This window comes from Ascaphus truei, chromosome 3 (assembly GCF_040206685.1).
Source record: "Ascaphus truei isolate aAscTru1 chromosome 3, aAscTru1.hap1, whole genome shotgun sequence".
In the NCBI taxonomy this organism is placed as follows: Eukaryota; Metazoa; Chordata; class Amphibia; order Anura; family Ascaphidae; genus Ascaphus; species Ascaphus truei.
The window spans coordinates 48,390,818-48,406,693 of NC_134485.1; the positions used below are offsets into that span (position 1 = coordinate 48,390,818).

The 15,876-nt window shown below is 48.5% G+C and overlaps 1 protein-coding gene across 1 annotated transcript in view; it reads right to left on the reverse strand.

Annotated features, from left to right (window-relative positions):
- Positions 1-7,630, reverse strand: part of GBE1 (1,4-alpha-glucan branching enzyme 1) — a 259,599-nt gene extending 251,969 nt beyond the window's left edge. Inside the window, exon 1 of the mRNA XM_075593996.1 lies at positions 7,394-7,630. Within this exon, the coding sequence (XP_075450111.1) occupies positions 7,394-7,491 (98 nt within the window). The 5' untranslated portion in view covers positions 7,492-7,630. The remainder of the gene's footprint in view (positions 1-7,393) is intronic.
- Positions 7,631-15,876: the final 8,246 nt, after the last annotated feature.

The following is a 15,876-nucleotide window of genomic DNA, read 5'->3' on the forward strand; positions in this document are numbered from 1 at the left end:
GACGATTCAGGGGATTCCTTCCCCTTCTTTCCCTCTCTCTGTCCCATCTCCTTCCAATTCCTCTACCCTTTCCCACTCCTGTCCCGCTCCGTCTACACCTCTCTCTACCCCACTGCCTCAGCGCATGCCCTGCAGGTCTCGCGCGCTCCCCAAGCCCCTGCAGTGACGCTCCCAGACACCCGCTATGCCCGCGGCCAGTACCTCACTTTCCCTGGCGGCCCCGTCCGCTCCTCTGCATTCCTCCAGCGGGGTACCCGCGGCCCTCCGCGCCTGGTGACGCGGCCTGTGCACGCACTCCCTCCTCCTCTGGGCTCTGTCGGCCTTCTGGGTCCTCCTCCCCGTCCCTGCGGCCCATCTCCCTGTCACAGCCTGTGCGAGCGCACCCTCAACTTACAGAGGGCGCGCGCGCACACGCTCCTCTTCTTTGGCCTGCCACGTTCCTGACTCCTCCTCCCAATCCCTACAGGTCATTCCCCTGACTGCCCCTTCTGTCTCCTCTCCCTGACCTATCTCTATTGTCTCCCACTTCTCTCGCTGCTCCTCCCCTCTCTCCTATTGGTGTGTCTCCCTTTTTAATCCCTGCCTGTCCTCCTCTTCCTCGCTCTGCATAGTTCCTGTTTCCCTGTGTATGCTGACCTATGCTGTGCTCCCTCTGTGTCCCTGCTGTATCCTGCTCCTGTGTTTACTTTGGATTTCCCTGACTTTGACCCCTGCTTGTCCTGGACATTTTCATAAAGTTTGAGAGTGATGGGATGAGAGGGATGTTAGGGTGATGAAAGCAGTGTAGGTGAGAAATGAAGACGTACAGACATCGAAGGGGGCATTATGGGTCCCAGGAGGGAGAAAGGAAGGGGCTAAGGGTCCCACTCTAAGCAGGGGTGGGGGAGAGGGAACAGAAGGGGCTAAGCGTTTCTCTCCCAGGGGGAAGAGGGGAGAGAGGAAGCAGTTAAGTGCCCCAGGTGGAGGGTGGGGGGGAGGGTATGAGAGAGAAAGCAGTTACGTGCCCCAGCGAGGGGGGGCAAGGGGTTAAGTGCCACCTGGGGAGGGTGGGAGTGATGGAGAGTTTAATAAAATGAAAGTGAGAGGTCCCTACCTTTCCCTGCTGCAGCCAACTGCTCTCTCCCTAAAGCTCCTCACCCTGCCTCCGAGTCAGCCTTCAGAAGCAGGAAGGGAGGGGATTCTGGGTAAGAGGCAGAGAGAGACAGCACAGTGGCAGCTTCAAAGCTGCACCTTTGACCACCAGAATCCCGTAATATTGCGATAACAGAATGTCCCATATCGGCACTACGGGAGATTATGTTATCACGATATTACTGAATACCGATAAATCACCTAACTCTAGTAGGATGTACTGTAGATGCACAATTTTTTACATTATACAGTATAATGTATATGGAAGAAATCCTACTGACGCTCCCCAAGATGCAAAACTGCACATGGAGCAAAATACCTTGATGCACTGTACTACTACAAAAGACAAATATGCCTCTTTGCTCCATTGATAAATAAATATTTACACAGACTTCACATAAAATGGAAAGTGTTCATTATACCACTTCTGTACATTTTTTCAATCTAAGAAAAAAACAGGAATGTTTTGTTTAAAGCTCCCACAACATAAACAGCACAAGTTCCTGCTCAGGGCAGCTTAATGTACCATTTTATTTTACATGAGTGGTAAAGGGATAGTCCAGGATCACAAAGGGATTCAGACAGATGTTCATCCCATGTCAAAATCCAAGTTCTTGCTTCTCCAGTCAAAATTACATACACAATACACTATGAATATGTAATGGGGTGATCTCTTTACTTACTAAACTTGTGGGTGCTGCAGTGTCCTTATAGTGTCATGAGTTGTTAAACACTATGGAAAAGCAGCAGGTCCAATTACAAGTGTCAAAAGCATTTAATTTTGTTTCTCATCCACATTTTAAACTACCAACTTCCTGCTACAGTACTTGCAATTGCAGACAGCAAGGTCATTTATAAATGGAATATGTTTAGTCATTGATCTTGACAGGGGTCAATAGTAATTATGGTGGAGGGAAGAGTATGCAAGGAGACAATATTTTTAGAACAGTTACAAACCTACTTTGTCATCTAACATCCTCAGAAGGAGACTTTCATGTACTGTACTGTAATAGCAAATATCATGACCTTTGTCAAATAGCTATTTTATTGACTGCTATAAGAACAAAACCTACTGTAGAACGAAAAGCTACAACAGTTGCATCCCAGGAACTCTTAAATAAAGTAACGACACACTGAATATTTAATTTTAGATCTCACCCCCAAACACCGGAGTTGTCATAAAAATACTCAACATGAATAGATTACATAAGCACTAAGCTGCAATTTGTATACACTTAAGTTTTGTGCATTGTATTAACGTTCCTTATGTTTCTACATTTATAGTCTGTATTGATTTCACAAAACCAGCAACACTGCATTAAAAAAAAACAAAAAAAAAAAACACACATATATACACACACACACACACACACACATACATATATACAAACATACATATTTTCAATAGCCCCATACCCTTGTGTCCGTACGCTCGCCTCGCGAGTACGGACACTTATTCTGCCATACAGACCACCGTAGTAGTGACGCGCTGATTCCCCTCGCCCAATAGGCAAACGGCAGCTCGCGCATGTGACTGTCAGCTCCTCCTGAACAGCAATACTGGCTTCCTACCTGTACCCAAGAATCGATAAGTGGGAAAAAATGTAGTGCTTCACTTTAAGTACATTTTCGCTTTACATACATGCTCTGGACCCATTGCGTACGTTAATGTGGGGTATGCCTGTACATACAACATCGTCATGGCAACTACAGTATAACATGCCATTATGAAGTACAAAGGCTACATACTGTACAACAAAAGCAGACATCAAAATTCTAAAGAGTTTTCACCTTACAAATTGTAATAACTTTTGTGCAGTAGTCTTTTTAATATAAGATTTCTCTGTAAAAGCCAATTATGTTGTTCTGTTACGCAACACAATAATCCAATAATTCATTCTAATGGCGCAAGAAAGTGCATGATCACTACCAGGCAGTACACTTCACTGTTTGTTTAATATAACACAAACAAGGAAAACATAGGGATAGTGAAGAAATACATCAACGTTTTAGGCAATAGGAGGCTTTGGGTCAAGTACAGTTTAAAATCTATTCTGTACTTGGATGTTAATGTTTGAAAGTGATGCAACTCTCAGACTAGCAAGTCACAGTAAATGCCAAAAGTTATTTTTCCTAAAAATTAAAGCAGCATTCCCTATAGACTTTTTTTTTTTACTTTTCCTGCTCCAGTAAATGCACCAGTTGCTTACATTTAATGGCAATATTATCCAAGCTGATGATCAATCCATTCTCACGTTAATCGGTCGAAGATCCTTCTTTCCAGGGCACGCAATATGGCTGCCTATTTCAAAAGAGGACGTGCTCTGGCTTCCTAAATGGTTGCAATAGCAGCCCAAGGAAGCTTTGAATACATTAACAATCATTTTAAAAAGGGCATAAAGAGTGAATACAGAAAGAAAAATTAAGTATTATTTAATACTACACAACTACAGGATGTTGAATGAAATGCTGCTTTAATAAATTTACAGGCCTATTCACTAAACTTCAATAAGTTCAGTGCATTACCGATCCGGTTTGCATGTTCTTACCGCACTATAAGTAATATGTCAAAATGGTATTATTCGCTTTGAAAAATCGCAAGTTTTTTACAGTGCGGGGAAAAAATGCAACATCGCACTACTTAGTGTTGGCTTAAAGAGCAATTTCACTCCAGCACTCCTTGCATAGCTCCTACAGGCGATGAAAACTGTGCAATGTTGTTCATTTTAATAACAGAGTATTGAAGCAGGGTGGCTTCTGAGATGAACTGCATTAAATTTCAGACTCTGGGACCCGCTGCTTCCAAGTTACAGGCCCCGGTATAGCGTGCCGGTATCTCCTTCGCGTGTCCTGATCACGTGACGCGGGAGAATTTAAACATGGCAGGGATACCGGCACTCCATAACAGGGCTTGTAACTCAGGAAGTAGTGGGTCCCCGAGGCTGAAATTAATTAAGCCAGAGTACCTGGTTTATTGGGGTAGAGGGGGTAGTTAGGTCTACAAGGTGGTGACCGCTGTGGTAATGAAAGGGTTAACTCCTACCGCTAGCCACCCGGTATGTCCAACCACCGACACTGGGCCAACTACCACCTTCACCCACCCCCTGTACCAAATGGGGTAGTCAGACATGGGGCTACCAGGCAAAAAAAAACTTTTTGGCAGAGTAGTTAGAAGTTGTACGGAGGCACAGCCAGACAGCTGGGGATATCCTGAAAACCTGTCCTGTTGGTGGCCCTTGAGAACTGGAGTTGGCCATTCCTGTACTAGGTAATCTAAGGCCTTGATTATACTAAAAAACATCGGGAGAAGCGCAAAAACAAAATACATTGATCCAATTGAGGTTAACATACCTCGAACGACGTGCGTGTTCCGCCTAGAACTGCAGGGCGGCAGACTGGAGAGAAGACAGAGGAACTTGTTCTTAGGAGGTGACGGCCGTGTCATGTGAGCGGTTCAGCCAATGGGGGCGGACTGTGCATGGCCACGCCTCCCTTCTCCTCTGCTTCTCTACAACTTTAATACCAGGAGGTGCCCCACTCCTAAACCCCCCGAAAACTGGGCAGTACCCTTGGAGTAAACCCACCCCCTGGCACATGCTCCAACAGTTTCCAGACACCTGCCTGGAAACAGCAACAAGGTTATATCCCGGGGATGAGGCTCACATGCTGGATCATGTGAGTGGGGTTTAACCCTAGCACTGCCTGCTCCTACCAGGACTTATCCGCTCTCTTCTCCCCACCCCCTTTTCTCAGGAGCCTTGCTGACCATATCTCTTCTCCCCCAGATAACAGCAGGCTGGGGAGATGACGGTACACGGCGGTGGGCCGCCAGAGTCGAGCAGAGGACTTAGGAGTTGCATGGAGGCAGAGCAGGACAGCCGGGGAGGAGTGCTCCCCAGCGGTCCAATCCAAAAGTATTTCTTACTTCTATTATCTATGCTACTACAGCACGCTCCTCCCCGGTGTGCGTGTGTCTGCAGTGTGTTTTGTGGGTGTAGGGGGGGAGGGGGGGCTTGTAGTGTGTGTCTTCAGTGGGTGTAGAGGTCTGCAGATTGTGTTTTGTTGGTGTGTGTCTGCAGTTTTGTGGGTTTACATGGGGATGAAGTGTGTGTTTGTGGGTGTTGGGGGGGGTTGCTCTGTGTGTGTGTTGTGAGTGTAGAGGTGAAGGAGGGCTGCAGAGTGTGTTTGTGTGTATAGTGGGGGGGGGTTGCAGATTGTGTATAAAGAAGGGGTTGTATGTATGTACAATGTCATTTTAATAAACACTGTGCCCCCCTCCTTCTTGGCCCCGGCGTTAAAATGACAGTGTGGGGTCACGTTGCCATGGCTCGGGTTACCATGGTAATGCGTCGCCGAAGACCAGGTAAGAGAAGCTGCAGAGGTGCAGAGGTCTCGCACAGTCCCCTGGCATTGAATTTAATTGCCTTGGGGGAGAGCACAGGACCTCTGTAGCTGCCGTGCGCCCCCCTCCCCCCCCCCCCTAGAAAATCTCAAGTCCCCCATGGGGGCCCGCCTCACTTTGCACCCCCCTGACTTAAATAACACTTTACATAACCTGTTGCCAGGAGAGAGAAACATACACCTATAACAGCTGAAATGTAACCTGCGAGTGAAAATGTGGTACATTGTCGCATTTCAACTTTGACACTGGAAGGGTTGCTATAAAGAAGATTTTTTTTGTTTTCCTTTGAAGAAGCTGGTACTCGTATTGCCCCAAGTTTGATAGGCAAGACAAAGAATAACAATACAAGTGCGCAACTAAAATGAATTAATAATTGTGATATGATAGTGATTGAATAATACCACTATAGACCCAAGTGAGTGTCATATAATAACTGTGTTACCAGTCAAATAAATGGAGCGTCTGCTGCTGCACAAAGGGTAGCCCAAGACCCTGGGTAACTAGACAAGACAAAACAAAGAACAGCGCACAACGCTCATCGTGAAATAGGCAAGTACAATTTTATAATAAAAATGGTTCAAGGTTCTGCGTACATAAAGCAAGTGGAAAACAGGCACAGAATATAACACTGGCATCTGTTACCACTCCAGGAAACTGGAACACGCAGGGACAGCAGGTATGGATGTCTTCAGTCCACTTCCTCAGTTTGCACATAGACCTGACGCCCCACCCCAATGGGGCGAGGCTACAGAGATCAGCGCAAGGGCAGAGAACGGGCGGTGACATCAGGTCTATGTGCAGACTACAGAAGTGGACTGAAGACATCCTTACCTGCTGTCCCTGCGTGTTCCAGTTTCCTGGAGTGATAACAGATACCAGTGTTATATTCTGTGCCTGTTTTCCACTTGCTTTATGTATGCAGAACCTTGAACCATTTTTATTATAAAATTGTACTTACCTATTTCACGATGAGCATTGTGCGCTGTTCTTTGTTTTGACTTGATAGGCAGGAGACTGAGCAATAACTCACTGAATAGCATGTCCCCACGGGTCTTGCTAAAATTGAAGAAAAGCTTCTTGACACAGAAGTACCTTGATGCAATGTGCCACGTCAGCCATATTTAACTTATCGTCTGTTATACACAGCAGTTTAACTGCGATGGTACTAAGATATAAAGAGTGCAATTATTATTCCATTTAGGTTTCCTCTGCCTTTCTAAAAGAAAAACATGTCATGGACGCGTAACTGAGCTGGTTCATCCTAATTGGCTGAACCAGCTCACGTGACGCTTAAGTCACGCGACTGCAACCAGAAATCGCAATTCGAGTTGTGGCGACAAAATGTAACTGCGTTGACTTTGCGCAGCAGCGCGAGCACTTGGGGGGGAACTACCATAGGCAATCAGGTAAGAGTCCCAGAAGTACGCACGTAGTGACGCCATCACCATGAGCTCAGCCCAAAGACAGTTCTGCAGAGCCCACACCACTTCAAAAAGCATTAACTCCCTCTGCCTGGCCACACATGGGATTACAACAAGAGACGGCGACAGCTTCCAAAAGCTGCAGAATAACACAGCACATAAATCCACGAGGAACTCTCGTGGGACGCCGCGAACTCAACAGCTTATAACGTGTATGGGGGCGGGAGAGGTAAACACGGCTCACTGTGCGTCTCGCTATGAGCTGCTCGGGGCGGCTATGTGAGGGGACGGGACACGAGGATCCCGGCAGTAAATGATGTGCGTGTATGCAGCGGGACTCGCTGCCTGACAGTGCGAAGGGGTCGCAGCCTCGCAGGCGGCGGGTATCAGAGTGGTGCAGGAGGTTGGAAGGGGTCGCAGCGGCTACTTCGTATGTTACCTCCTGCGGAAGTCCTTGGCGTACGGTTTGAGGTACGGGTCCTGCTCCAGCAGCGTTGACAGCTCCAGACCCTGCACCTCCTCGCCGGCGGCTGCCATCTTGACAAACAGCCCAAACCAATTGATTGTCCGAGCGAGAGGAGCCTGCTGTGTGTTAATGCCGCCTGGGAATGCGCTTCTCGCGGGTCACAGATCAGGGGACATCATAGGCCGGCGCGGCAGCCTGTCACGTGTCAGCCCAATGTCACGTGTCACAGCTGGCAGCGCGTGCAGTGACTCAGGCACACACATTCCTTCCCCGTCTCACTCGCGCACAGTGACACAGCGGTATACAGTAGTGCAATATTACTTAGCGGTATACAGTAGTGCAATATTACTTAGCGGTATACAGTAGTGCAATATTACTCAGCTCAGAGTTTGTGCTTTTCTCCTTTTTTTCTTTTCTAATAGTTCCTGATTTTGAGCCATCCAATTTGATTAGCAACAATTCTCTATTTAAGGGACGTTCCCTTAATCACATTTTGTGATTTATTTTTTACACTTTTATATTGTTTAACACTTTGTATTATTATTTACTTTTAACACTTCACTATATAGTTTTGAGCGCACTATCTGTTTTTCACCCATATGTAATGCTGTTAACCCCTTACAATATATAGCATGCTTTTACATGCCTTGTAAACTCACACTGCTGTTACCTCTTCATTAACTTGCATTGTGTTAAGGAAGCTTCATCGGAGAGGCCAAGTAATACATTGGGACAGTTGGTCAATCCATGTACTGTACTGTATATACCTTGTAACAGATCAAATGTTTGCTTTTCACTTTATTTTATTCCATGTTATTCATCAGCAAATCGTATGCACATTTTAACCTGAATAAATATTTTGTGAATTTTGAACTATTGTACACCGTCACTGACCTACAAGTCATAGTTCCTATTGTTTGCACTTTTTCATATTCTACAGAGATTAACAATGTTGGACCATTACTGTATTCATATCATGAAAATTATCACGCACCAGTGAACAGTTGTATCCCATACAGTGGGGTGAAAAAGAAAGTACACCTCTTTGAATTCTATGGTTTTACATATCAGGCATAATAACAATCACCTGTTCCTTAGCAGGTCTTAAAATTGAATAAACACAACCTCAGAAGAACAACAACACATGATATTACACTGTGTCATGATTTATTTAACAAAAATAAAGCCAAAATGGCGAAGCCATGTGTGAAAAACAATGCATACTTTATGATTCAATAGCTTGTAGAACCATCTTTAGCAGCAATAACTTGAAGTAATAATTTTCTGTATGACTTTATCAGTCTCTCACATCATTGTGGAGGAATTTTGGCTCACTCTTCTTTACAACGTTGCTTCAGTTCATTGAGGTTTGTGGGCATTTGTTTATGCACAGCTCTCTTAAGGTCCAGCCACAGCATTTCAATCAGGTTGAGGTCTGGACTTTGACTGGGCCATTGCAACACCTTGATTCTTTTCTTTTTCAGCCATTCTGTTGTAGATTTGCTGGTGTGCTTGGGATCATTGTCCTGTTGCATGACCCAATTTCTGCCAAGCTTTAGCTGTCGAACAGATGGCCTCAAATTTGACTCTAGAATACTTTGGTATATAGAGGAGTTCATGGTCGACTCAATGACTGCAAGGTTCCCAGGTCATGTGGCTGCAAAACAAGCCCAAATCATCACCCCTCCACCACTGTGCTTGTCAGTTGGTATGAGGTGTTTGTGCTGATATACTGTGTTTGGTTTTCGCCAAACATGGCGCTGTGCATTATGGCCAAACATCTCCACTTTGGTCTCATCTGTCCAAAGGACATTGTTCCAGAAGTCTTGTGGTTTGTTCAGATGCAACTTTTCAAACCTAAGCCGTGCTGCCATGTTCTTTTTAGAGAGAAGAGGTTTTCTCCTGGCAACCCTTCCAAAAAACCCATACTTGTTCAGTCTTTTTCAAATTGTACTGTCATGAACTTTAACATGTGTAGCCCTTTTTCTGACACGCTAAAGCGACTACTGGTAACTGCACGCACCTGCGGCTCCAGGAGATCTGAGCCTCCGCTAGCTGGGAGCCTGGGGTAACACTTATAGCGCAGCGCCTCCACTTACCCAGGATCCCCGTGATGTGAGATTCCCCTGGGCAAGAAACATATACACACACATGTATGATGCAACCAACTTTACTATATGCACAATAACCTTAGCACTCTATCATATTAATACACACGCAGCATATAACCCAACACATAACCTATAATGCAATATAACCTTAACGCAGCTAAATGGTAATGTCCTTATAACGTGAGTGGCTCGGCCACGCTCTTAATGGGTATTGTCCTGTACAGTAGTGGCTCAGCCACGCTCTTAATGAGTATGTCCGGGTCCCGCCACCGCGTGCCCCACACACCGTGTCCTTGCGCTAGTAGCTAGAATAACTCCGTGTATTAGGCCTTTGGTCACTCACTAGTGTCCTCAAAGAGTTACGCCTAAGGCGGGATCAGCGCCTGTTGACCGGTGTTGGTGCACTTAACGTAAATACCTTCCAGTCACGGCGGTGACCGGTAATGCTTCGAAAAGGATCAGCCGAATCCTTGCTTGTCTTTGATGTCCGCAGTGCAGCTGTCTGGTCCCAAGCAGCTCACCAGCAAACCTGCTCCGCACGCTAGTCCCTAACTGTCTACACAGTAAGGTGACTGATCGCTACCACTATGGGCGTCCCTGCAGCACAGCAACCTACTTTGGGTCAGGGGTTCCTCCTAAGGGCCTGCGGGGTAAAGCTAGCCTATGCAGGCGGGTCACGGACCCCCTGCACGCATACACCCTCCTCCTTTACCTTCCAGAACCCCTCTGACTAATGTGGTCTCTCCCCCCAAGCTTCCCTTTCCTGCCCCTGTCATCCTAGCCTTCTGATTGGTTCTTCACATCAGGTGACTGCCCAGGAGCTCATGGGAATTGTAGTTTATCCACGGAGCCTCCCTGCCTAATCTGCACAGACACACAGCTCAGCTATTACATCAGCCACTGCCTGTCTGACTCTGCTCTAACACACTGCAACACTGTTGCAGACACTGCACATGCCTCTCACTGAACATAGTCAAACACCAACTGAACACACATATGAGGTTCCTACCATATCTTTACATTCTCCCCCTTGCAGAATCCAATGACCTCGCTTGGGCTACACCTACATAACTATACACAGAATGTTATATAATAAAAATGCAGTTCTATTATATAACTTAGCACATTCGCATTGACTTTATACGATATTGCACAATTCTGTGAGCATCACAATCACAGATTGGATTTTGCTCCGAGACCACTGCTGAGCCTCATAATGGGGTGCCCCAAATTGATCATAAGCCATCCTCATTGGAGGTTGACCAGTTCTTTGGCTTCGGCGAAGTTGCTATTCAGCTACCCCCTCGGGAGAGTAGTAAGCCTCGTATGGCATTTCCAATTCTGCCCTTGACGGGCCTGATAGGTCTACAAAGTCTTTTTGGGGCACAAAGCATGGGCTCTGGGGTCTAGTGGCTGGCTCACGGGAGTCAGCGTATCTGTCGTTGGACCAAGGGGCTCTTTACCTGTAGCTCCTTCGGGAGATGCCCCCGCGGCCGGAAGGCCCCTTTGAGAGGTTCCCTCCATAGGATTCTCAGAGGTGGCATTTATTACAGTCTCTAGGCCATCCTCTGTACTTTCAGTTTTTCCATCAATTGAAACAGTGGGTACCGCCAATTCGTTGTCCCCTACTTGAGGTATGGGGAGTAGGTGATTCCTATGCCACACCTTTACCTGGCCTTTGGAGTCCTTGATGCAGTATACCGGGAGGCCAGGCATCTGTGATTCTACCTCATACACCCCATTTCTCCACCGATCAGCCAGTTTGTGCTTTCCGGGAATGCCTAAATTACGAAGGAGAACAGCATCCCCCGGGCGAATCTCCTTATGTCGCACCTAGTGGTCATAGCGCCTTTTGTTACCCGCATTTAATTGCGCCGCCGCCTTTTTAGCCAATTTATAGGCCTGCTGCAGGCTGTCCTGTAACCTCTGTACATAACGGAAATGCGTTCTGTTGGATACCCCATCGGTAGATATCCGCAGTCGCACATCCACAGGTAGTCGGGCTTCTCTCCCAAACATTAAGAAGTACGGAGTATACCCTGTAGACTCGTGTCGAGTACAGTTATAGGCATGCACCAACGTCTCCACATGCTTGCTCCACTCCGTCTTCTGAGAGCCTGTTAGTGTTCCCAGCATGTCAAGTAGCGTGTGGTTGAACCGTTCAGGCATAGCATCTCCTTCTGGGTGGTACGGGGTCGTTCGTGAATTGGCTATATTTAGCAACTTCAGTAGTTCTCTAATGAGAGTGCTCTCGAAATCTTGGCCTTGATCCGAATGTAGCCGGTTCGGTAATCCATAATGAATTAAGTATTTCTCCCACAATACTCTAGCCACTGTCACCGCCCATTGATCTTTGGTGGGGAACGCTTGGGCATACCTTGTATAGTGGTCTGTAATCACTAGTACGTTTCCGATGCCCCGGGTGTCTGGCTCGATACACAAGAAATCCATGCACACCAAATCCATAGGACCAGAGCTTTTCAGATGGGCCATGGGGGCCGCCCGTGTGGGGAGTGTTTTCCTCTGTATACAGCGGCTACACCTTCGGCAATGCATTTCCACTGATTCTCTCATTTTTGGCTAATAGAACCGGTCCCGAAGTAACCCGAATGTCTTGTCAACGCCCAGATGGCCATGATCATCGTGAAGGGCCCGGAGGACCATATTTCTCAGACTTTCAGACAAGAATAGTTGTCGCCGATCGGGATGATTGTGGTATGGAATGACCCGGTACAATAGGCAATTGTCCAGTTCGAACTTCCCGAACTCATTCAACAATAGCTTCACCAGTTCTCTGGGAGCTTGCTTAAGAATAGAGGGGTTCTCTTGCTGCAGAGCTTGGCGAGCTAGTTCCACCACTGGATCTTGGATCTGGTGTTGCACCAATTCTTTCCAGGATATGATTTTATCTTCGGTAATGTTCATTCCTTCCCGACCTCGGTAGGCCCGGGGAATGGCTCGGGATTGACACCCTAATGAATCAGCTACTCTTAGCTCTGAGAACGCCACCTGATCGTTGACCACTGCTGCTAGCGAACATAGAGCACGTATGCCAGGCCCCGGAATTTCCTCCCATACTTCCTCATCCATGGTGGGTTGAAGCCCCGGCCTCCGTGACAGAGCATCGGCCCCTATGTTAGTGAGCCCTGGTTTATACTTAAGGTTGAACCGATAGTTGGCCAGTGCCGCCAACCACCGGTGACCTGTCGCATCCAATTTGGCGGACGTGTTGATGTAAGTCATTGGGTTATTATCTGTCCTGACTTCAAACTGTACCCCATACAAGTAATCATGTAGCTTATCCACTACAGCCCATTTGAGGGCTAGAAACTCCAGCTTGTGGACAGGATAGTTCTGTTCGCTTGGAGTTAAGCTTCGACTCGCATACGCCACTGGGCGGAGCCCTGTGTCATGTTTCTGGTGCAAAACTGCTCCCAGGCCACTGAAGCTGGCATCCACATGTAGATCGTATTCTCGGTCGGGGTCGGCATAGGCCAGCACTGGGGCCTGCGTTAGGCTGGCTTTCAATTTCAAGAACGCTTGCTCACAAGCAGAGGTCCATTTCTCTCCAAATGGCGTTTGTGCTGTGGTGGTTTTCCTGCCGGTGTCCTCAGGACAGATTTTTAAGAGATTATTCAGGAGTTTAGCTTTGCTGGAGTAGCCCTCCACGAATCGCCGGTAGTAGCCGCAGAACCCCAGGAAGGATCGAAGTTCTTGAACGTTGTTAGGCCGGGGCCAATTCACCACTGCCTCTATCTTCCCTGGGTCGGTGGATATCCCGTCAGCTGATACAATGTGACCCACGTATGTCACGGACGTGCGGCAGAATTTGCACTTATCCAGGGACAGTTTCAACCCCTCCTTTTGAAGTCGATCCAACACCTTCATCAGCCGCTCCTCATGCTCCTCTAGCGTCTTTCCGAACACTATAATGTCGTCCAGGTACACCAAGCATTCTTGCGGGTTCAGGTCCCCCAGGGTCTTTTCCATTAGCCTCTGAAAGGTGGCAGGAGCCCCGCATATCCCTTGCGGCATGCGGGTGAACTGGTAGAACCCTAGCGGGCAGATGAAGGCCGTTCTCTCCTGATCTTCCAGATCCATGGGTACTTGATAATACCCCGACCTCAAATCTAGTACACTGAACCATTTACTTCCCATCAGGGCGTTCAAGAGGTCCTCGATGCGTGGGAGGGTATACTGATCAGGCACAGTACGGCTGTTCAAGGTCCTATAGTCCACGCAGAGGCGTATGGTCCCATTCTTTTTGCAAACCACTACGATGGGTGAGGCATAGGGACTGCGTGATCCTTGAACGATACCAGCTTCCTCCATTTCGGCTAGTAATCTCCTCACCTCTTCCACGTCTCAGGGTGCTATGCGGCGAGAACGTTCCCGGAACGGGGCATGGTCGCTCAGTCGAATGGTATGGCGGGCGCTGCGACTGCACCCTACATCCATATCACTAATGGAGAATACCCCCCGTCGTTCTTCCAGTTTGGTCTGCAGTCTTCCTTTCCAGCCCTCCGTCAAGGGTGAATCTCCGAAGTCGAATGCCAACCTTGGGGTCACGGCATGAGTGGTGACCACCGGGCGCTCACCTACACTATTCTCCACCGGGGTTGCTGTCGATCAATGCACATGGTGTAGGGAGAAAGGTTCCGTACGTACACCTGGGTTCGAGCCGGAATTTTTCCCGACCACTTCTTTATCGAGGCCAATACTTTGTAGCCGAGTCGCTGGTCATCGCGGATCGAGCTTTCCAGGGAGAACAGTTGATCCTCCGGACGTCTGGCCAGATAACGAAAGGCGGCGATCATCATTCTTCCTTCCCCGGGCAGGATCTCGGTTAGCCCCCGCTCTTGACTATACAGCATCTCATGTTCCTCTTCAGTCGCAATCTTACCGCAAACCTCTCGCAACACCGGGCAAGCAGCTAGAGCCAGCAACGGTGATTCACCCGTTTCCTGTAGATACTTGCGGAGCACATCCTGTACGATGTCTGTGTTGGTCCCCATGATTATCGGGGCACTGGGATGATCCTGGGGTTCTGGACATACTAAGGCCTCCACCTCCATGGGGTGATGCTTGCCTGTGTTCAACTGGGGAATGTCCAGATGTACCTTCACCACACCGTCAATAGGGTAGTCTTCATGGCTCAACCCTCTCAACCGCAAGGAGTCAGCAGATAGCAGCGGCAGCCGGTGCAAGTGTTAATCGTAGAAAGGCCGATACACGATGGTCACCTAGGACCCAGTATCCATCAGCACCAAGGCGTAGATGCCTTCAATCACCACCTTGACGATGGCCGCTGGCCCTATTCGACTACTCGTCGAGGACGGGGCCACTGCTTCGTCGGTCTGCGGAGTACACAGCATAGACTTGGCCGATCGGGACCCCATTTTCCGTAGGGATGGGCAGTGCGCTCGAATGTGCCCCATTTTTCTGCAAGCATAGCACTGGAGATGACTGCGGTAGGTGTTGTCTCGGAAGGTCGGCGATGCTCGCCCCGACGGCTGCAGGCGCTTCCAGGTCCTCCTTCTTCGGGTTCGCATCCCCGGGCGCCTCAGAATTAGCATCCGACTTCCTGGTGTCTTTAGCCGCAACCACCGCCTTCTTTCCCGGGGTCAGCACACGCCCCAGTAGCACAGTCTCATGGGACTGAACCCGATCCATCAAGTCGTCGAACGCCAGTGCTTGCCCCGGCGTGAGACAGCCGCTGACGCGTACAGACACCAGGTGCAAGGGGAGGAGTCCCCTCAGTAGCTGGGTGGTGCATAGTCCGTCGGCATCCATCTTCTGCACCACCCCCGTCCTCACCAGGGTCCACAGGTCCAGATGCAACCGTCGAAGGAAGTCAGACACCATCTCTCCTTCTTTCTGGGCCAGAGCATGGAACCTGGCCATTAGCGCAAAAGCATCCACAGGAACCCCATACACTTTGGTCAGGCAGTGGATGATGCCAGCCGCGTCAGCATCCGGGTGGTCGTCCCGATAGCAGTGCACCATGTGGGATGCTGGGGCCATCAGGCATTCAATTATGCGATGCCTCCGGACGGCATCTGTACATGACCATTCGGATAGTACTTGTTCCGTGTGGTCCAGCCATTCCTCGAACCCGACTTCTCCCAGTGGAGTGGGTTTGTCCCCAGAAAACGCCTTCAGTTTTCGGTATTGGAGTGTAGTGTGGTGAATGGCTTCTGCTAGCGCAGGGATGGAGGCGTTATCTGGCAGGCTACTCCCAGCATGTGGATAGGCGTCTAGCCTTGACAGGCTGATTCTGCTCAGCGCGGGCCTAATGGCCGAGGGAGTGAACAAAGTGCCTAGGCCATTGCGGCGGGCCACCGG